We start from the raw sequence: 23,275 nt of genomic DNA, 5'->3' as shown, positions 1-23,275 counted from the left end.
AAAAAAATAAAACAAATTAATAAATGAACATTTAATTTAAGTATATTGTCTTCAAAATGAAATGATTTTGATGGAAATGATTATGGTGAGACTAAACATAGTATTTGATCTGTCCATCGTGGTGGACATAACAAAAGGGAAAGAAATCAACAGAACAGAACAGCATCATAATCATAAAGCTGATCAATCATGACTGCCTCAAAAGCTTCCATCTGGAAACTACATTGTACACATCCTAGCTATCTACTACATTTTTTTTACATTCATAATTAATTTTCTGTTTAAAAAATTACTGCATGAGTACTTTCACTTGTGTTATTAATTGTAACATTGTACATGAACATTGTTGGATCAGTTAACTTTTGAAACTTCTTAGCAAATCACAAGAGATTTTATTTTAAAGTTTAAAAATGCACGTGAGTTTCTGTTTCCCTGCAATTGGAATTAAGTATAAGTACAATCTCACTACCACTAATTAATAGAGTATAGAGAAACATGATATGTTTTTTCCTATAAGTTGTTTTGTTACATCATATCCTTGCACCTACCTATCTAGTATGGTTACAACTTAGAAGGGAGGGGCATTTTTCTCTTTCTATTTTTAACCATGCAAGTGAGTGTAGTAAAAAAAAATGTACCATTAAAAAAGAATCTATGAGGGTTAAGGCTAGTACCATTGTATGAACCCTTCTTAAATGAATTAATTTGTGTTGAACCATTTGAAAATACAAGCAACTAATTAATATATACTATCTCTTGATATAAATTATTTTTATAATTAAAGGTTAAATAAACTTAATTTTTTTATGTAATTAAGTATAATATAATCAACTTACTGAAATTAACTAATTATGGATAAAAAAATTAACTATATATATATATATATATATATATATATATATATATATATATATATATATATATATATATATATATATATATATATATATATATATATATATATATATATATAGACATGCCATAAACTAATTTATAAAAAATATTTCATTCTTAAAATAAAAGTATGCATTTGTATTTCAAATAGAACCCATTTATTATAATTAACAACAAAAAAAACCGTTTATTATAAAATTTCGTGAAAATAATTGATTTGTCTATAAATAAAATTAATAATCACTTTTAGAACCTTTTATCCGTTTAATTTGTTACTTTTTTTTTGAATTTATAATATATCCAAAATAATTACACATTAATAAAAGATAAACGGGCAACAAGCTGTGCAGCTAGTCCTTTTTGAATATTTGTTACGGATTATTAAAAAAAAAGGCAAACCTCCTTCAAATGAAAAATTATTTTCAGTAGTTTTTATTTAAAAAATATTTTCATAAACACAATTAATTTTTTTTAAAACCTAAAATTGTTGTATTAATTAAGGAATCTGAAAATCATTTTTTATAGTAGAGAGAGACCAAATCCAAATTGACAAGAAAAAATACCACAATATAATTTGAGTATATATGCAAAATTGCATATACAACATAACAAAATAATAAAGAAGACAAAATAAATTTAGTCATGAATGCAGTCTTATAGTCAACATTATAATTAGTGCAAAACATGTCCACAGCTTTCTTGTCTTTATAGTTAAAACACATTCATTCTTCAAATAAATCAAACTATGACTGAAAAGATTCATTTTCTTGCTCAATTTCAGAGCCACCATGTTCATCATCTTGATCAAGACATTCATCAATTCCATAAGCTTTATGTCCATTTCCAAAAGCTTTGATATGATCTTTTAATGATCTTTTGTGCTTAAAATCGGACCCACAAGAACAATACCAAAGTTTACCACAATTTTTCTCATGAGTTCTCCAATCACCTCTCACTGCAAATGCTTTGCAACATTTTCTACACATAAATGGTTTTATTCCATGCTTTCTTTTGTAATGTGTTTGAAGTGTTCTAAAATCTTTTAGTGGTTTTGCTCTTGGATGATCAATGTTGTTCTTGCATTCAGGTGCACAACAATAACATGGGAGTCTTAGCATTGCTGTTGGTTGTGTTCCTCTTAGTGATTCTGGTCCTTTTCTATATTGTGATCCATGCCCCCACATATGCATCTATAGATATAATTTTTGAACCAATTAATATTAGTATATCATATAAGAGCAAATTATTAATTAGTTGATATGAATATGATCACTAGAAAAATTTGAATTTAAACAAAAATTAAAGATGGAAAATAATAGTTTTGGTCTCAAAATCCGACATCAGTAGTGCATGTTTGGACTAATAGTGAGATTGATAGAATCATGGCGAGTCACTAGAAAAAAAAATGAATTTAAACAAAAATTAAAGATGGAAAATAATAGTTTTGGTCACAAAATCTGACATCAGTATATATTGCAAATTTGGATTAACGATGAGATTGATAGAATCATGGCAAGTCAATAGAAAAAAATGAATTTAAACAAAAATTAAAGACGGAAAAATAGTTTTGGTCTCAAACTTTGTCGTTAGTAAGTGCACATATATTTGAATTGACGGTAAGATCGACGTAATCACAGTAAATCACCACAATTCGGCAAAATTACATTTTATGAAACTTCAACCAAATCATAGTGTCTTTGTAATCTTAACAAACTCATCATTTAAAAATTGTTATAGATCGAACCTGGACTTACCACATAAATCTCCATTATATTTCCAATTAAAAAAAAAAACATAGATCTCCTGTCTCAACCCATATTATTAACTTAATGACATAATTAGAGATAGGTTTAATCATTTCAAATTTTTGTAAAATTCAATTTATTTATTTTAGTACGTAGTGTCAAATGAAAGGTAGGGATGAAAGAATGAAAGCAACACTCACTAACATACAAAAATAATTTTTTGGTACTATCTAAAGGGTCCAAAAGATGCATTGTATGAAATGACATTTACCTAGTCTTTATCATATATTGCATGTATAATTTTGTTAGGATTATTATGATTTTTCTTACCATGCCTAATAGGATGTGTATGATGATATATTTTGGAGCTTTTGTCCTTTTCAACGTGTTTCAATTATTTCTTAGGTGTATAGGATTAAAGGAAAAGGTGACAATATATGTAGGACATGCTAATAAAGAAGTAGTTCGTAACCCCAACAAGGGAATATTGTACAGCTATTTATGCTTATTTTTATGGAGGGTAAAAAATTAAATTCATTCCATGCGTGTTTGTTGTACTAGAGTTTCAAAATTAATTCATCATGTCTCATTTTATTTTTGTGTCTTCTCGTGATGATGTTAACATATTAACATTATTAATGTTGCATAGTGTATAGTATATATATATAAGCAATTATTAATAAACCCTAGATATCAATTGTCAATTTTAGACACCCTGCTTCAATTTTCTATCTAATGTACCACAAAAATAATTTAGGTAATTTAGAAAATAATTAAATTTTGGATTGAGGGTTTAATTTTATCTAAGAATAATAAAATGTATATAAAAGAATGTGCAATAAAAATACATATAAGTTTTGTCGTTGAGGAAAAAATTGCTCAACGAAAAGCCATAACTCTAAACCATTCGGATCCCATGTACGCATGGGCTACTTATTCACTCCTTTCTTTATTTGACGTTTTATTGAAGAAAAAAAAATTGCAAATAGATTTCTGCCCATAACCTGACATTAAAATCGATCAACTCGCTAAATCCCTGTATTTCAATAGTAAGCACACACGAGAAAACCCTAAATTATAAACATACACAAAACACTTTCAATTTCATGAATTAATGTAGACAATATGATTATAAGGGAAAAATTAATTAAAGTATATTGACACTATACAAAAGAAGAGTGTAATGTAAAAACATGAGTCTTTTCTTTTTCAGAAAATTTCCTCAAAAGTCATTAGTTAAGATCTGGCAAAATAAAAAGTGTAAGAGAAAAAAAGGAAAAGGAAAAACATCCTTTTTCTTTTTTTAAATTTGTTCTATATATAAATATCATTCATGGTGCTATATTCAACTTATATCATAATGGTTTTCATAAAAAAAATAAATTAAAAAAACAAATATATGTTATAATGTTTCCAATATTATTTTTACTTTCATTTTTCAACAAGAGTATGAATTGAAATTGAAAATAGTGAAAAATTAAATTAAATAAAATAAATACCTGCATGTTGTTGTATCTATTGAAGGTTTTGAAACAAAGAGGGCATGAAAATTGTGTTGGACCAATCAGAATCTGAGCAGGGGTAGGGATCCAATACTGACCTCTATTAATTTTATTCAGTGGACACTCAGAAGAAGAAGAAGAAGCAACAGTTACTACTTTTTCATCATCTTTCTCTGAATCAACATACATGTCTGAAGAAGCTAAATCAGTTGAGCTTATACTTGGAAGCCCTAAATGTAAAGCCACAGTAACAGCATCATCATCATCTAAAGAATTTGATGATATACTTAGTTGTTGTTCTTTCTCTTTCATATTCATTATTTCCATGGAAGAACAACTAAAGGAAGATTCTTGAAGAAGAAGATCTTCATGATGTTTTGTAGGGCTTAGGTTAAGTAAAGGAAGAGCTTGTCTTTGAGGTGGAGATGAAGGAGAAGATGTAAAAGATATGTTGTTTTGATGGTAATTAGAAGGAAAATTATAGAATGGAGGGTTATTTAGGTCAAAATAAGTATTATAACCATTGAAGTTATTGGAGAAGTAGGGATGAGTACTCATGATGATGATGAGAGAAAGGAAAGATAATATGATATGATATGATATGATGGTGGTGGAAAAGGGTTAGGTTATTATAGACTTGAGCATACAAGGAAAAGGAAATAAAATAAAAGGGTAGTGGAGAGAGAAAGGTGAGGAAAAAGAGAAATTTAAGATTTTTTTTTTAAACAAAATAATGATTATAATAGCTTATGAAATAGTCATGGACAAGGGAATTGGATTTTCATGATGTATTTCTGTGATGCAGTTATGGTTTTGAACCGTTCAATTTAAATAATTAATTAAGATTGTTTTATTTATAAGGGTGATTTAGATCGTCTGATTTCAAATGAACAGCTCAAATTTATTACCGTGTTAAACTGTGTGAATATTTTACTACGGTCAATTTTGGTCATGGATGATGAGTTAAAAAAGTTGTAGAAATTCAATGTTGGTAAAGCTAACTCAATAAAGTTATAAAAAAAAAGGAGAGAGAGAGAGATGAAATCACTTGTGAAGTGTGACTTAACAATGGAGGAAAAAAATAAAAAAGGAAGGAATGGTAAAAGACTAAAGAGAGAGTAGGGATGGCAGAAAAACCCAAACCCGTGAGACCCACCCGAACCCAAACCCAAGTCAACGGGCGAAACCCGAATTGACTGGGTTTGGGTTTGGGTTTGGGTGACACCCGAAAATATGGGTGTGGGTTTGGTATCACTCAAACCCACACCCGAAACCCATACACCCACCCGAAACATGTTAAAATTACCTAAATACCCCCACATATATATATAAGTGTAAAAGTAAAATTAGGTTTTTCACAAACCACAAACCAAAATTGTGTTTGAATTTTGCTTGAAAGTTGGAAGAACTTAATTTTGGTTTAGTTGTAATTTAATTTTTTGAAAGACTATTTTGTAATTTTAAATTCCCTTGTAATTTTAAACCTATGTTTTTGCTAAGTGATTGATAATATGTTTAAATTCCATTGTTTTTGCTTAAATTTACCTTGTTTTGCTTAAATTTGCAAAGTAGTACAAAATGCGTTGTGGGTTTGGGTTTGGGTGTAAAAAACCCGAACCCAATGGGTGTGGGCGTGGGTGTGGTTTTGCCACCCGAACAGATTTGGGTTTGGGTTTGGGTTTGGGTGTTGATTTCGGGTGTGGGTTTGGTATCACTCAAACCCGCACCCGTGGGCGCCCGTTGCCATCCCTAAGAGAGAGTGGGGAAAAGTCATTGATCTGATTTGGTCGTATAGAGAAGGAGATCATCTTGGGACTTGGAAGAAGGTTTGTATGAACAGTGTGGAAAAAAGGGACAAAGATTAATAGTAGATATTAAAAAAAATGTATTTTCTTAGTTAAAAAATAAATATGGTCACAATTCTATACCTACCCATTATGGTTGGAAATAAGACCAAAACACAAAAATCATGTCATTGAAGTTGAAATTTTGAAGACTATCTGTTCCCCCAAAACTATACTATCACATTCCCTTTCACACGAGGGACTGAATTTCACAAACTAGCTAGCTATTACTACTTTCTAGCTCCATCAGTGTGTGTGGAAATATGAGAGACATAGTGTAACATTTGCATCTTAAAAAAAATACTATTTTATTTGATAAAGTTAGTACTTTATGAATTATTGAATTAGGTTTTGTCTAAATCAATATTTATGGTAATATATAGCAATCACTCAATTCGAATTACAGTCTAATGAAGGCTCACATTTGAGGGACACAATTAATATATATTGTTTTTTGGAAAATTAAATAGTTTGCTTATTAAAAATTGGAAAATGCTAAACAGTGCCCCCGGGGCACTAGTTAAGGATACAAATATAGAAGTTTTATCTCGTAAAATTTGGGTCAATTTGGGATTGACCTGGTACAATAGACGTTTTAAGCTGAGTTGAACTACCAATATTTAACCTAATTCAACTTGACTTGAATATTTGACCTGTCTTTTAGTTAGTTACGTTGGACCATTATACTCGACAGTCTGATTTGACAGCTCTAATAATGCTTTTGATAGACTATTTGTACATCAATACTCTATTTTTCGATTGTGTAAGTTGGACATGCCCTAATTATAGTAACACATAAAGAGTAGAGAAAAGAAAATATCTTGCACGAATATAGTATATAGTACAGTTAATTATAATGATTATATTGCATGAATGTGGGTTCTTTGATACACATCATATTTTTACATATATTAGTGTATACGTTGAAGTGGACAATTCTAATTGGTTTACAAATAGTATATGTTGATTTTTTTTTTTGTCAAGTAGCCTAGTGGCCCTTAAGCTGAATAAGTGAGATGACCAGGTTCAAACCCCAACCCCCTGCATATATAATGTAATATTCTGCCAACTGAACTAAGCTCACGGGACAATGAATGAAATTTATAAATAAACAAAAATAAGTAAATGTACAAGTTGTTGTTGGATCACATAAACAGATAGATTAGTTTAATTAATGAATGATTCCGAGGGAGTATGCATGTTGTTTGTTTGACACCCTCCCATGGTGATATTTTCTCAACCTTGGGAAACAAATAGTTAGCATTTAAACCAGCAAGTGCTTTGGTCTGCACACTCTGGTCGGGTTGGATCAGATACTCAGTCCGTGTCTCCTCTTCTAATGCTTTCTCACTATACAATCAAATCTTCACTGTTTCATCCACCTTTGTCTTTATCTTCTTCACTTAGTTGAAAACAAAGACATTTTGGAGTTAAGGGAATTACAATCAGTAACATTTGTGTGTCACACCACAAAACACTTTGACATAAATACTATTCTGCTAGTAAATTCAACAACATTGCCACCCACATGATCAACACTGTTTTGGTATTTGTTTTTTATTTTGAGATCACCAAGGCTACCATTATTACATCCTTTATATCATCAATTTTAATATTTTGTGTCCGTGTATATATATGTGTGACAGATAGAAGGTGCTTGTCTTTTGCCAAAAAAGAGAAATTGTGTACATGTGTTTATATTATTAATTTAAAAGTTTTTTTTTATAAGCAAAATCCGCATTAATAGATAGAACATGAGGATACTCAACCATTACAAATAAAATATTCTCGTATAGTTTTAATACAACATTAAAGGATTGTATTTGAATATCAATAAATAAAAAATAGTCGGATTTACAACATGATGTACCACTAAACAAAAATCAAGAAATGAATTTAATTTAATCTACTAAACTAGAAAAATTCGCCATCTTCCTCCAAAATACAATATATTGTTCCTCAACCGCCATATACTCCAAATTGTTGGCGAGCCAAGTTAATTTAATTAAGAGCTTAATTATTCACTAAGTGTAACAAAAAATTGCAGATACATTCAATTATATATCTCTATTTTACATAATTGTAAGAATATTTAAAAATAATATAAAAGCAATATAAAGATTAGAGATGATTGGATTCACTCATAAAACTTATTTAGATCGTACTTTGTATATAACGAAATATAAGCAAGGAGTAAAAAAATTTGATATATTTAATTTAATGGTTCAAATTTGAATCAAGGTATCAATTTTTGTTGATTTATTTTTGCTTATATTTTAAATTCTTTATTGGAAATTTGGGTTATACATTCTTAATTTTCTTTGAGTCTAATCATAAACATAATTTGATGGATGAATAATTTATATTTCTTTGCATAAAGTACCTCATTTTTTCCACGGGAAGAAAAGCTACCACATTTGTTTAATAGGATAATTACAAAGTAGTGTACCGACTAAAATTGTTACTCTCTGAGTTATACAGGAATATATCACAGTGGATCTTGGTATGTGACTTTACCACCAAAAAGTTAACCAAAAGAAAGGTGAAGCTATGACAGAAAAGAACAGAACTAGTTTTAAAAAGCTAAATATTGCCGGGAATTAACATGGATGGTGTGATTTGGAGGATCCCTTGCATATTGCTTTAACCAAAGAGATTGTAATTAACTAGAAATGAATGGTTCCTTTTTTTTTTTTTTCTAGAGAATTTTTGTCTTTCTGCTTTCAGTTTAGGGGCTGTATAGTTTTTCTCTATGACTCTCCTGAGCATATTATTCAATGGAGTTCCAAAATGAATTTCATAGTTTGTGTATTGTTCTTTGTTGTTTAACTTTAAACTGGTTTCTTAGAGTATCCCCATAACTTTGTTAGTATATGTTTGGATTAGCAGTGAGTTTAGCAGCACAGTAACTTTGTCAAATATTTTTTGTTAAACTAAATATGCCATTTAGCTGCTCATGTATTGATCCTCCCAAGCCTCCCCATAAAAATATTTGATGAACTTTATAGTGTGTAATTTTCTTTAGGTATAGAAATGTAAAATTATTAATTTAAGTGGGAAGGAAGGATATGTTTGAAGAGCTAGCAACACTCAAAAGTTGTTAATTATCATTTTTATTGTATTTTCTCTCATCTCATTTTTGCAATGTTTTCAATTTTTAATCAAATTTCTCATCATTTTTCATCTATTTCTTTTGTTTATCGTCTCTCTTTCTCTTTAAAATTTTCACCCCTTCCACGGGATGTAAATAAATCGTTGTTCTAAATTGACACACATAGAAAACCACTAGGTTTGATCTAGTTGTGAGGAGTTTAAGTAATATGTTATAGGTCCTGAGTTCGATCCTCAGCTCATTGTAAACCAAAAATAAATTGACACATAGAATATCTTCTTTTGTTAACAAAAAAATAAATTCTTTTAACATGCTGTAACTAGTCATCGTATTTTTTAAAAAAAATTAAATGCAAAAAAAATTAAGATCATACAAAAATGTAAGTTTCAAAGTTATATAATCACAATATAATAATAATAATAATAATAATAATAATAATTATAATTGATATATTAATAATTAAAATATTGTGATTAACTAAATTTAGTCAATAATTTAAAGTGAAACAAGTAATATTATAAAATAAATTATGTGTACTGAAATAAATACACAAATAAATAAAGTAGAAGGAAAAAATAATAACAAAAATCAGTTGCTTGCAGTGGACACTGGGGGAGAATACCATTTTCCGTTGAACTGATTTCGAATTTCCGTTGAACCAATTTTGCCAACACCTCCGTTGAAACATGACACTATTATAGTGAGGCCCTCTCAATTTTTGAGAAGCCTTACTCAGAAGTCAGAAACCCTTCTTTGATGCTCGATCTTCCTCTTCACATAATCCTAGTAAAAAACTTCCTACATGATATGGATTCCTTTTTCTTTTTTGTGGCTAACCTACATGATATAGATTCATTCTCCACTAACAATGCATTTCCTGTAAATTATCTCAAATCCCGAAAAACGAAAACCAGAATGAGCCATTTCAATTCATCTATAGGAAACACTTAAATAAGCATTGGCATATCTTGTGCCTGGGATTCAGTTTGTTTCAATAAATGTTTTTTGCAGTAAAAAAAAAACTTACATAAGCATTAGCAGAATTGAACACATTGGAGAGAAAAAATATTTACGAGTTTTCCAAAATAAGGAACAGCCCATGTAAACCCAAAAAAAGAAAGAATTATACAAGACACAAAGTGATACCTTGAGAGAATGTGTTTAGTTTCTATAGCCAACTCCAAAGTGAAACCTTCCCTCTTTCTTGTCATTGAAGGCATATTCAAGACGCAAAGGACCCAAAGGCGAATCCACACGGATGCCCAACCCGTACCCATATCCGCTTCCAGGCTTATTCCTTGCTCCAGCAGGGTCACCTAATAAAAAACCAAAAGCCCCGTATATAATATATGCCTCATTAAGGACCAGGATATTGGCAAATATAAAGAGAAGCGCTACCAGTTGAGAAATCAATTTAATATGTATATTGAGGATATAGTCATTAAAGGAGCCAAAGTAAAATAATTGGATCTGGTTAGTTAATGACTCTAGTATATGCTTGTAGATTTGAAGTGTGTGCTTGAAGTTGTCCTTCTCGACAGTAAACATCATAAAACAGGACAAATTCACTTATTTAAAATCGATGGTAGTACTCGTGCATTTAGATGATCTCCATAATTTAATCCTCAAAAGAAGGGATCAAACAATTAAAATGAATTGTAGCCCAAAAATAATAATTAAATAAATCAAATAAAGACCTACCAGGGACAGTCGGGCCTGATCCAAGATCAGTTCCATAGTCAGAAAATATGACACCTTCCACTGGCTTCCACTGCAAATAGAAACAGTAAAAGATCAGGAAGTCTTGTTCTCTACAAGTAATTTTAATCAAATGAATGTGCATGTGGGTACAGGAACATGAACAAATTTTTTTTATCATCAACTTGTATACATATGAAGAGGAGCCTTGGTGCAACGGCTAAAATCATTATCATGTAATGTAAGTAGAAGATTACGAGTTTGAAGGAATCAGTTTATTGCAAATGAGAGGTAACATTGCCTTCTATTGATCCGCAATGGATCCCCTTGTCCCCATATGGTAGGAGCTTTATAGTAGCAAGTTGCCCTTTTATCCGTTTATTTATTATATACACATTCTGATTCATAAGCATGTAGTATTATTTTATTCTTTGATAATAAACCAACCACCACTACTGTTATAAGTGTATGTTTTTGGTTTCGGCATTGCAAATAAGGATTTTATTCTTGGGTGCATGTCTTGAATATTACACAATTCAACAACAAAGTTCAGATACAGACAGGTTCAGGTGCATGTCTTAAAAATTAGTATTAGCATAAGTGTCATACCCCATTTTTATCATATTTTATTTCCATTATTTCAAAAATATTATTTTTATATGAATTTTTATTGCTTCACCTTCAAGAAACCACATTTCACTACCAAAATTCCACTTTTACTCCAAATAAGGTCCACTCACCAAAATACCAATTTGGCCAAAGTCAACACTACCAAAAAATAGGAATAAGTGGCCAAAAAATGTACCAAAAACACAAAAAATGGAATATACCAAAACAATTCCATTACACACCTCCATTCTCACCTAGAATGCTCTAGAAGGAAGCCACCTCATCAAATTTCGTGATCCCCTCCAATCATTGGATAAGGATCATGATTGGAACAAATAAAACTACCACTATAACTCCAAAAATTCCCAAAAAATGCCACTCATGAGAAAATTCCTTTTTCACCCTTTTTAACCTAATTCCTTCAACCTAGAATGTTCCTATTGTCTCTATATAAGCAGCAGAGAAGAGAGGAATAGAGGTTGGATTTTCTGAAGAGCTAGAATCACCAAAAATCTCATCTTTTTCACCATCTTTTCCATTTTTCGAAATTCATCCAAACATCATTCGAACTTCAACTTTCTTACACAAAACTCTTCCAATACATCTCAGTTGAGAAACCCACGAGAAAAAAACGTCAAGAGAAGTTCACCCAAAGTTCAAAAATAGCAAAGAAAAGAGTAGGTGTTAACCCACCTAAACAAGCCTCAAAACAAGTAGGTTTCTAAATGTTTTTTACTCATGAACACCTACTGAAGCTTTTCCAACCCTTAATTTTGTTTAACTCGTACAAATGTTTGCTATTTTTGAACTTTGGGTGAGCATCTCTTGACGTTTTTTCTTCGTTTTTTTCTCGTGGGTTTCTTAACTGAGATGTATTGGAAGAGTTTTGTGTAAGAAAATTGAAGTTCGAATGATGTTTGGATGAATTTCGAAAAATGGAAAAGATGGTGAAAAAGATGAGATTTTTGGTGATTCTAGCTCTTCAGAAAATCCAACCTCTATCCCTCTCTTCTCTGCTGCTTATATAGAGACAATAGGAACATTCTAGGCTGAAGGAATTAGGTTAAAAAGGGTGAAAAAGGAATTTTCTCATGAGTGGCATTTTTTGGGAATTTTTGGAGTTATAGTGGTAGTTTTATTTGTTCCAATCATGATCCTTATCCAATGATTGGAGGGGATCACGAAATTTGATGAGGTGGCTTCCTTCTAGAGCATTCTAGGTGAGAATGGAGGTGTGCAATGGAATTGTTTTGGTATATTCCATTTTTTGTGTTTTTGGTACATTTTTTGGCCACTTATTCCTATTTTTTGGTAGTGTTGACTTTGGTCAAATTGGTATTTTGGTGAGTGGACCTTATTTGGGGTAAAAGTGGAATTTTGGTAGTGAAATGTGGTTTCTTGAAGGTGAAGCAACAAAAATGCATATAAAAATAATATTTTTGAATTTTTGAAATAATAATAAAATAATGGAAATAAAATATGATAAAAATGGGGTAGGACAAAATTAGTGTATGACAATAAGCACACAAAAAGTTAAATTAATTGAGCAGGAAAAGACTTGACAAAATTCAAGTACCACAGGGAAAGAAATTTCTCCGGATCCAACAACATACGATCGACCAGAGCCCACACCACCTTCTTCATAGCCTCTCACACTATTTGTTCCACCAATGGCAAAAGCTTCATAGGGAGAGAAATTTCCCACCACATGACCACCGGAGACACTGGAAGTGAACCAAATGAAGTTGGAAAAACATAAGATTGTGTTTTGCATTAACATAAAGGGTGAACAACAATGCACTGGTTACTCCTTCCTTACAAGAGAAGGGGGCTAAATATATGTATTTCATACCTTAAATTAAGACGAGTGGGACCAATCTGAACACCCTTCCTAGCCCGTGCATTCACCCTCGTGAAGGATAACCAATCAGGCAAAAGAGGAAGTCCCTGTTCCATGTTTAGGACAAACTGCAAAACCAAGCATGTAACGGTAAGAAACATTTTCATATTTAAATTGAAGGAGTGCATTCAGTTCATAACGAACCATAGAAGACCCGTGTTCACCAGAACCAGTGTAAACAGTCTCAATTTTAGAAAGCAACGTATCGTCATGGGTATTGCCACTACAAGGAAAAATTGATAAAAGTTAGGAACAAAATAAAGTCATCATAAGTGTACTGTCCAAAACAAGAAACATGTAGCATTTACTTAGAGTACAACCTTGCAGTGAGAGGACTGTTGTAGCGATCCCTAATGATAAGAACCCCATTGTTGTCAGAAACCCCGGCACGCTGAAGTGATAAATAGAGATAATTGACAAGAGTTAAAAAAGTATCAGTAGCATTAATAAACATAGAAACAAACAAGGGGGCCCTGGATACTATACTGTATCACATTTAATTTAAAGCAGGAATAATCTTACTAGCAATTACATGATTTAACTACACTACGAAAATCAATAATTCACAAGAAGTATCGATAGAGGTAGCGTGGAAAGACTACAATTATAAATAAAAATATGTTACAGCTTCACACATAACAACATCCACCAAAACAGTTAATAAAGCACCTGGAAAATCAGTCCTGCTGTTCCACTCCACTTTGGCCTGATGGGTCGACTCAACTCTATGCCACCTGTGATGCGGCCAATGGTCAGGTTACTATTACCATCCGGGTTACCATGAACAATTGTTCCAGGCGTTCTTGAATTCTAAATTGAAGTTAAATTATATATCAGCAAACACAATACTTATCTTTCTATCATCAAAAGCATGCTTAACAAATAAAACCTTTAGAGATTACCTGAATCATTACTGTTCTAGATGTCCGCTTATCATCTCCTTGGATCCAAGGGTCAGTGTAGTTTGCACGAACGATTAAGTCAACCTGGCCCCTCTCTAAGGAAATATTGAGTTTCTGGTTTCTCCCAAAAACATTCCTATTAGTATAGGCAAAGCTGCAATGGGAACAAAATATTGTGGAGTCGATCAGTGATGTATATAAACCAGTGGCAGTTGGACCATAGGCAACATAGAATATGAACATTTAATCAAGTCACAACACAACTTTTAATTGTATATGTTGTTTGGTTATCGATACACAGCACAAGAAATTTGCGTGCATATTATTTTAGAAGCATACATGCTTAACAAAATAATCTGAAGTTTTCTAAAATCCCCAAAATACTTATCTAACAACTTTTTATTTTTTGGTTTACAATGAGTTGGGGATCGAACCCAGGACCTATAACGTACAACCCAAACCCCTCACCACTAGATGAAACCTAGTGGCTTTATCTAACAACTGTTTTGCACTATAGAAACCTAGTGTCAGTGTCGTGTTCAGTGTTTGTGTGTTTCATAGTCTACAAGCAACTGTGTGGATAACGCGTCGCCACCTGTAACCTAAACAACAATAGGAGCAAATGTTTAACAGAAAGAGGAGTTGCAGACACTGCTTTCGGTCACCAGATTTCTAATTGGACAGCAGGGGTACTTGCCTATGAAACCTAAGTGCAGCCAAGAGATTTGGCAAAAGATAAGGAATTCATCAGGAGGAGGTGGAAAGTGAGGATGGAGAGAAAGGAAGGTATAACTACGACTTTTGAGTTTTCTTATACTTGAAAAACTGCCCCTTACTCAGTGAGTGTGTTTATCAATTTTTTATTTTGAACGGCAAATATATTATTATTACTAATAACCGGTCTCTGCACAAGATCAGAGGCCGGGAAAAGCAAAACTACAAAACAAAGGCGCCGTATATAAGCGGAACACCAATGAAGGAAACCAAAACAGACACCACCTAATAGAGGCCCACTTCTAATCCCATTCTTAGAAGAACACTCCTCAGTCTCCAGACCACCAAAGAAGACATCAATTACCCTATGCCTCATCTCTTAGTTTGTTTTGTCCCGTGACTATTTTTCCAATCAAATTATCAAACACAGAATTTTGTTTGGTCTTTTATTTTCAAGTGAATTAAACAAACCAATAGGTTAAGTGAAGTAAAAAAAACCAATAGGTAAAGAATAACTGATAAACTATTATGATAAGTTAATATCCAATAAAATCTTAATATGGCTCAGCCTCATCTTGGGCAAAATTATGTACAAGGGGCAGTGTGCTTACAGCTACAAGGGAGATATTTACATACTACCTCCGTTCCTTTTTATAAGAGACAATTCACTTTTTAGATTCATTGAATAAATCATGTACCTCCGTTCCTTTTTATAAGAGACAGTTCACATTTTAGATTCATTGAATAAATCATGTATCTTATAAAAAGGACCAGAGGTAGTATTTAACAATGTCATAAATAAACACTCTATGGCACTAGAAGCATACGGAACCAGCAGCAGAGGGAAATAATCTTTAAAACAGTTTTAATTAAAGGAAAGTAACATTGGCTATTAAATGAAAGAGAACATAGGATGCCGAAAAAACAAGGCATTAACTTCACCCATCACATGACTACAAAATAAGCTTACCTTCCAATGAGTCCTTTGAGTGGACCACTTGTAATCCTGCAAATGGAAATGGCTAGTCAGATTATACAGTAACCAAAAGAGAAAATTGTGTTGATCTCCCCTCTAGTTTAATGATAAGTATCAAATATCCCCTTCTACTTATATTTTCCACCAATATGGAGCATACAAAGTTGGTATATGTCTAAACCTAAAAATATGAAGGAGCGGTTGTCTTGTGGAAATTAAAAGTAAGGAAGTTTACAATAACTTCCGAAATTAATGGAGGAGCTAGAATTGTTAATAAATGTCAAGGAAGTCGAGGTAATTCATGTATTTAGTAAATTTAAGCATTATTTAACCATGCTTTAGAGTTGCATCACACTTACCCACTTGATATCCCACCACCAGCAGAAAATCCTCCACTGGGACGTTCCACCGCATTCATCACTAAATCAACCTTCCCCGTATCTATAACACAGCAAAATTTATACTTTAGAGTGTGTTGTGCATCTAATAGTAGAAAATTATTGTGTCCATTACAGGATGACAATACACAAGCAGAATAAGTAAGAAAAGATTTGGGCCACTTCGGCAACCTATTAAAGTCCTGCTTAGCACTAGTAAACTCTACAAAAGCAAGCTACTTAAATTTTCAAATAGTGAATAATGTCCATGTTTCTTTTTGGCCTTATATTTTCATTAACTTCAGTTTCTTAGTTTCTCACGAAATTATCATGAACAATTCTCCTTTTTTCTTGATGAATCTTCTACAAAAACATATATGAAAAAAGTATATTAAAATAATTTTGCTATAACACTGAATTTTTAAACAGTAGCTTCTTGTAAAGGTTGAAATAAGATTAAACATTTTCATTTTCTAAAAGTTATCTCGCTTAACTTTATCTATAAACCATAAGCTTATAAAAAGTTGAGTAAGTGAAGTATTATGTAGTTATATTAATTGAAATTATCGTGTAAGCTAGAAGCTAATACAAACTGGACTGAAATCTCTTTTGGCAGGAGTTAGGGAAGTAAAATGCTGATTATAGAAGGACCCAATAAGAAAATGCATTACAACTTGGCAAGTGTAGTTAGCAGATAACAGTTAGAACTGACAGTGTTTCTTTGTAACAATTATTCACCTTAAATTAAAGCCCATTTTCTGCATGTATAAATTACCTGCTGGTTGGGGAATAATGCTAACATCTTCCATGATCCCCATCGTCAATACAGTTTCTACATCTCTTTTTCCCTGATGCATGCTATAGACCTGAAAATACAATCACAGATTATGCCAAAAATCCTTCTCAGTTACTATGCAAAACCAAGAAGGCGTGTTTCATAAAAGAGAGAATATAGAAATATTGGATACTTTCCCTTTGGTGAATTATAAGAGAGAATAAAGAAATATCAGATACTTTCCCTTTGGTGAACTATATCAATTTCCATTGAACAGAATATATAATGTTGTCAACAATCAAATTTGATAAAAATAAAAAATAATACCACAATAAGCTTTAAAACTTAGATTAGATAAATATGAAATTATCATGTTTTAGATTGATTTGCAGTTTTTTGCACAAAAATATAACAAACTATGAACAAACATTGTTGGAATATCAGGTGCTAGGTCATGAAACTACCTGCCCCTTCTTGGATGTAATTTGCCGAAGTATTGTTTCAGGTTTTGTCTTCCCGACCGTAGTCTCGCCCCTACATATAAAATCATGTTGGTAAAGAAAATTGCTCCACATTCCACAAAAATAACATAACGTTACAAATATATTTGTGTTTGTGTGAATGTATTTTTGTGTGTAAAACAAAATTGAAAGAAAGTCCTTACGTCTTCCTGTCAAGAAACCGAATGGAAATATTATTGACCTCGGCCTCTGAAACTTGTAACCTCAAAATACCCCCAGATAGAATCTCAACAGCTGATACCTAAGGTGGAGATCAAGGATGGGGGAAATGAAGAAAGGTTAATTGCCAACGAGAACTAATTAGAGCATAATATGATGATACTAGTGCTGCTAACACTACTGAAAACATGAAAAATCAACCTGAATTCTGAATTCCCACCGATCACAAAGTGGGACTATATTATGAAGTTTGAACAGAAGTTAAGGGAAATTTACCATGGCAAAAAGACCACGCTCCATATACCAATTATTAATGGAAGATATAGCTTCATCCAATCGCTTCAAATTGATAACCTTCCCTGCACAGCACATGTAAATTTGAGAACAGCGAATGTTACACACGAGAACAAGCGGACGACTACAATTGCACAGAAAAGAAAAGGGGGAACAAATTATTACCATATCCACCTCGAAAAGAGTTCTCTAAAAACTTAGCCGGAATAACATTAGCTCCTTCACATACCAACCCTTGAAACTCTTGGTTTGGTTCTACCTTATATCACAAGAAACCATTACTCACATAACATATTCAATTATCTATCACCACTAACAACTTTAATTCAATGCACATTTCAACATGCAACAACACTATAATACTAAATTTCAATGCAAATCAAATATTATGAACTTCAATTATACCTGAAATACCAATCGAATACCGTCACGCGTATCAACTGCAACCGGAACGCAAGAACAAAAGTATCCACTATTGATAATGCGATGAACATCCTCTTGTACCTCGCGAACCGTTAGCGCCGAATTAGGTCTACAAGCTTTGAGAGCTTGAGCTGCTTCTGCTTCAAGGTCCTTCCTCTCGAGTTCTTCACCGTCTTTATTTCGAACCAATACTTCACTGATTAAAACTCTCTCTTCATTCTGTCGAGTTTTCAACTGAGATTCCTCCGCCGAAGAAAGAGGCGACGGTGCTTTCTTATCGTCGGTTAGGGATAACGTGGCGGAGCATAGAGAGTGCGATTTTCGAAACACAGTACGAGTTAACTCAGTGGAGTGAGTTCGAAACGAGTTAACGAATTGAGAAAATGAGTTAGTTGCGTTGGTGAAGTGAGAAATTGCGGTGTTGAAAGGAGTGTTTAGGGGTTTTGGTTTTGAAGGAAGAGGGATTTTGATTGAAGAAGAAATGAAACGGATATCGTCGTTTCGAGGCATTGTAGTTGAATTTGTGTGTCGTTTCGTAGAAACGGAGTTTGAATTGGGAAGTGAGTGAAGTGCGATGCGGTGGTTGCTACCGCTGATGCCTCTGGTTCTCCGACGAGGTTTTTCAGTGTTAGAGAAAGGTGGGCCTGTTGTTATTTCTTGTGTTAAATGTAATATGGGCTGGGCTTTTGATTGCGAATATCTAAGATTATTTGCTCTTCGCACCGTTTCATTGCTTAGAGCCCCTCCTAGTGCCCCCTTCATTGTTTATTTAATATCTTAAACTTTATTATGTATCATTTTATCGGATTTGGATTCTCTAAATTTGTTTTCCCTAAATGCACCTACATTCAAGTAAAAATGAACTAAGAGAGAGAGAAAATATTGCACATTCAAGTGCATTTATGTATGTTGTAAAGACCAAAATACCTTAGAGTTTTGCCTAAATGTAGGAAATTTAGGAAACTATGACTTTAGAGAATCCAAATCTCATTTTATCATGTGTTGTTATGTTGAATAATAATTACGTTTTACAAATCAAACAGACTCATAAATTGTCTATTTTGTACTTCCAAATGAGTTGGAAGTTCGGTGTTCAAGTCCTAGCAAGGAAAAAAAACTAACATAACATTATAATATTCTAACTAACAATTTGCCATTAAAAAAAATTATACAATCCATATAAATTGGGAATAAAAAAAACATAAACAAAGGACAAAAATAATAAAAAAGATGACAACATCACCCGACCCATCAATTTCAACAAAGAGAAGTACAATAAAAAATATTATGTCAAAAGTTTTATAAGATAAGTGAAAATGTGTTCTTATATCATATTTTTTTGACAAAATGTGATCTTATATCTAAAAACATTTATTCTATTTTTACTATTTTTCCTAATTTATCCTTATTTAATTATACTATTTTTTCTTGAAGTATTTATTCCATTTTACTTTCTAAAAGGTGTGTGTGATTTCCGAAAGACTTATTTATAAAGATCAATATAGTAAATTTATGCATGTTAATAAGTATACTTAACTAAATACGGAGTACAGTTTTTTTAACCGGGTGAAATGATGAATAAGTCATCTAAAATGATGAGAGGGAGCTGGTAGTTATTTGAGGTGGATTGTGGCAACCAACAAAGAAAGAAGAAAAGAGAAAGTTAAAGAAACTAAACATGTGTGTGTGTGTTATAAGAAAGCAACAGGTACGAGGGAGTTTGAAGAAAGACTTGATTGAAAGCCGACGATGACAAAATAATTGAGGAAGGAAAGGAAACTTCCATCTCTCTCTCTCTCTCTCTCTCTCTCTCTCTCTCTCTCTCTCTCTCTCTCTCTCTCTCTCTCTCGTTTGTGTGCTCCTTGCTACTACTGATTTACCTCATCACTCATCAACAGGTAAAAATCTCAAACGAGATCTATACTTTTTCTCTTAAATCAATTTCTGCTTATATATGTTCCAGATTTTCACTTACATTCAACCGTAGATTAATCACTACTCATTAATGCCTTCAGTTAGTTACTACCTATTTCCGAATTATGCGCTGTTTTATTTTATTTTATTTTAAAAATGATGTGTGAATTTTTATTATTTTTTGTTTCCTTTCAGTTTTTCTGGTGATGTCAAATTTCAGTTTGTATCGTCAGCACCAGAAATTAGGGAATTAGGGTTTGAGAATTGTGACTGGTTTGGAAATTAGGGTTTGAGAATTGTGTTTCAATTATGAATGGTGGCTTTTTGAGTAGTATTTTGGACATTGAATCTTCATTTCAAAGACACCAACAGACTCAGTTAGGTAATTCATCTGGTCAACAAGATATGAATATCATGCCTGGTTTGGAAAATAAGAATCAATTTGATACAATTGAAGTCAAAAATTTGAATATGGGGTTGACTTTTGGTAAAGGTAAGGGAATTGCTAGTTCTAATCCTGATAATAGTAATGACATGAGCGAAGACGATGAGCAGGGTTATGCTGAAGATGGGAATTGCGAGAATTTTTACGATGGTGGTAAAGGTAAAAAGGGGGGATCGTCTCCTTGGCAGCGGATGAAGTGGACGGATAATGTGGTTGGACTTCTTATAGCGGTAGTGAGTTGTGTTGGTGATGATGGTACAATCGGTGGTGTGGATGGGGGTGTTAAAAGGAAATCTGTGGTTTTACAGAAGAAGGGTAAGTGGAAAACTGTTTCCAAGATAATGATAAGTAAAGGTTGTCATGTGTCGCCGCAACAGTGTGAGGATAAATTTAATGACTTGAATAAGAGGTATAAGAGATTGAATGAGATACTTGGTAGGGGAACTTGTTGCCAAGTGGTTGAGAATCCTGCGTTGATGGATTCAATGCTTAACTTGTCTGCTAAGGCTAAGGATGATGTTAGAAAGATATTGAGCTCGAAACATTTGTTTTATAAGGAAATGTGTGCATACCATAATGGACAAAGGATACCAAATAGCCATGATCTTGACTTGCATAGTTATTCGTTGGAACATGGGAAGGACTCGAGAGATAACGATGGCTCTGAGGATGAAGATGAGGATAACCATGAAAGCGAGGAAGATGACTTGGATAATGGAATTAATATTAATAATGCACATGGGGGTGGAGGGAGAATGGAGGAGTTTTGCGATGGAAATAAGTTAAGTGAGGATGATGGCCACTTTTGGCCGCAATCTGTTGGGATGGCAAAACTTGAGGTTGAAATGGCAAGGGTTTTTCAAGACCCTGCAAAGTCGCCGTGGGAGCGAAGAGAGTGGATTAAGGTACAGCTGTTGAAGCTTGAAGAGCAAAATGTGGAGTACCAAGCCAGGGCTTTTGAACTTCAGAAACAGCGGTTTAAGTGGTTAAGATACTGCAGCAAGAAGGATAGGGAGCTGGAGAAGATGAGGATGGAGAACAAGAGAATGAAATTGGAAAATGAGCGCAGAATCTTGAAACTGAAGCAGAGAGAGCAGGAGGCAGACTTCAGTAGGTCTGAGATGTCCTTAGACCCTACTTCCATTGGTATCAACCGGCCACGAGGGAGGGAACATATCAACTTGGCTAGGCAGCAGTAGCTCCTAGAAAGGATCGATCATCATTGCTTAAATAATGTATGAAATCAAACCCTTTTGAAAGATGTTTCATAATTTGTTAAAACAGTTAGACTAACTTAGCAGGTTATATATGTCTTATCTGTATAGAAGTTATTGGCCTTGAAAATGAATGCTATATTTATTTGTTCTTGGGTTTTAACTAAATATGGTTGAGAAGTGAGTTTACTATAGATATTAAAAACTTATGCAGTGCCGAAACATTAAAAACTGAGTACAGAAGTGTAACCTACTAGTTGCACGCTTCAAATAATTTAATTGTAATAGTGTTAAATTATGTAACCAGATCCCACATGGAAATAGATTCTATTTCCTCATTCCATTTCTTCATTTCATTACTAATTAAAAAAGGTTTGGAGTATATAGAGAATATTTGGACTTCACTTAGTATCACATTATGGTGTTTATATTCCCAAAAACTATAATAAGATTTGTAGGGAGTAGGGACTGCTTTATCAATTTTTTTTTTGTAGGGACTGTATTCCAATGGCTACTAACTAACCTTTTCGTCGTGATTTTCAATTGCTTAAAGTGCATGAATGCAACACAATGCAATGTGATTGCTATGAATTTTCGGAGCATATGGAAAGGTCGTAATACAAAAGCCTGCAGCAAAATACAATTGCAACAGTGGCATATTAAGTTCCCACATCCTATCCTATATATCTAAAGAAGATTTTAGTCAAGAAATGTGATATCTCTGTTAACCGAGTTTTGAACTTTGGTTCGCTATATTTTCCACTAGGCTTAACCCAGGCTAAGTTATTATTTACGAGTCTCATGATAAGATTGCATAATTGCCGAGGGAAATTTTAGAAAGAACATCGTATTAAGCGTAAGAAAGGAATCTAGTGGTAAAATATCTATTCTATATCGAATCCAACTTATCGCATTAATGGTATACGAATGGGACCATATACTTGATCGATCAAGTTTACATGTTTGGATATCTCGAATTTTTGCAGTCAACACATCATTGATCATTAAATTGAAATATAACGGTTCATATTTGAAGTTTGAGATTTTGATTTTTCTAAAAATATCGAAATCTTTTTTTTTTTTTGTGAACTGTGAACTGAATCCAACAAACACCAAAGCATTGACTTTGAATGTATGAATGAATATCCCTACCAAATAGTAATAGTGTACTAGTATAAAAAATAAAACTCCAAAGCAATTGTACCATGATGTCATTGAAAAGAAAAATATGTAATTATATATTGAGCTGTCAATTTA

The 23,275-nt window shown here is 32.6% G+C and overlaps 3 protein-coding genes across 6 annotated transcripts; 1 reads left to right on the top strand and 2 right to left on the bottom strand.

The window, feature by feature from the left end:
* Positions 1 to 1,529: 1,529 nt before the first annotated feature.
* LOC123894031 (zinc finger protein WIP2-like) lies at positions 1,530 to 4,813 on the bottom strand. The gene is made up of 2 exons (XM_045943898.1): positions 4,139 to 4,813; positions 1,530 to 2,084 (listed from the first exon to the last, which is right to left on the bottom strand). Exons 1-2 carry the CDS (start codon positions 4,697 to 4,699, stop codon positions 1,638 to 1,640), a joined length of 1,008 nt encoding a protein of 335 aa, XP_045799854.1. The 5' UTR covers positions 4,700 to 4,813; the 3' UTR covers positions 1,530 to 1,637.
* Positions 4,814 to 9,591: 4,778 nt separating this feature from the next.
* LOC123894028 (outer envelope protein 80, chloroplastic-like) lies at positions 9,592 to 19,084 on the bottom strand. 3 transcript variants are annotated; one of them, XM_045943895.1, is made up of 17 exons: positions 18,428 to 19,084; positions 18,188 to 18,281; positions 18,005 to 18,087; positions 17,713 to 17,810; positions 17,513 to 17,582; positions 17,049 to 17,139; positions 16,256 to 16,337; positions 15,891 to 15,926; positions 14,207 to 14,360; positions 13,974 to 14,114; positions 13,625 to 13,695; positions 13,449 to 13,527; positions 13,257 to 13,372; positions 12,981 to 13,128; positions 10,799 to 10,868; positions 10,244 to 10,413; positions 9,592 to 9,985 (listed from the first exon to the last, which is right to left on the bottom strand). In XM_045943895.1, exons 1-16 carry the CDS (start codon positions 18,953 to 18,955, stop codon positions 10,259 to 10,261), a joined length of 2,016 nt encoding a protein of 671 aa, XP_045799851.1. In that variant the 5' UTR covers positions 18,956 to 19,084; the 3' UTR covers positions 9,592 to 9,985; positions 10,244 to 10,258. The 3 variants fall into 3 exon arrangements, with proteins under 3 accessions (XP_045799851.1, XP_045799852.1, XP_045799853.1); XM_045943896.1 differs by having other exon boundaries at positions 9,592 to 9,974; XM_045943897.1 differs by having other exon boundaries at positions 18,188 to 18,277; positions 18,428 to 18,559.
* A 964-nt stretch (positions 19,085 to 20,048) lies between these two features.
* On the top strand, positions 20,049 to 23,271 carry LOC123894026. 2 transcript variants are annotated; one of them, XM_045943890.1, is made up of 3 exons: positions 20,049 to 20,343; positions 20,555 to 22,039; positions 22,233 to 22,344. In XM_045943890.1, exon 2 carries the CDS (start codon positions 20,669 to 20,671, stop codon positions 22,001 to 22,003), a length of 1,335 nt encoding a protein of 444 aa, XP_045799846.1. In that variant the 5' UTR covers positions 20,049 to 20,343; positions 20,555 to 20,668; the 3' UTR covers positions 22,004 to 22,039; positions 22,233 to 22,344. The 2 variants fall into 2 exon arrangements, with proteins under 2 accessions (XP_045799846.1, XP_045799845.1); XM_045943889.1 differs by having other exon boundaries at positions 20,555 to 23,271.
* The last annotated feature ends 4 nt before the right edge of the window (positions 23,272 to 23,275 follow it).

This window comes from Trifolium pratense, linkage group LG7 (genome assembly GCF_020283565.1).
Source record: "Trifolium pratense cultivar HEN17-A07 linkage group LG7, ARS_RC_1.1, whole genome shotgun sequence".
NCBI classification, from domain to species: Eukaryota; Viridiplantae; Streptophyta; class Magnoliopsida; order Fabales; family Fabaceae; genus Trifolium; species Trifolium pratense.
Note: the sequence above shows the minus strand (reverse complement) of the source record. Positions and strands in the feature narration are given on the sequence as shown.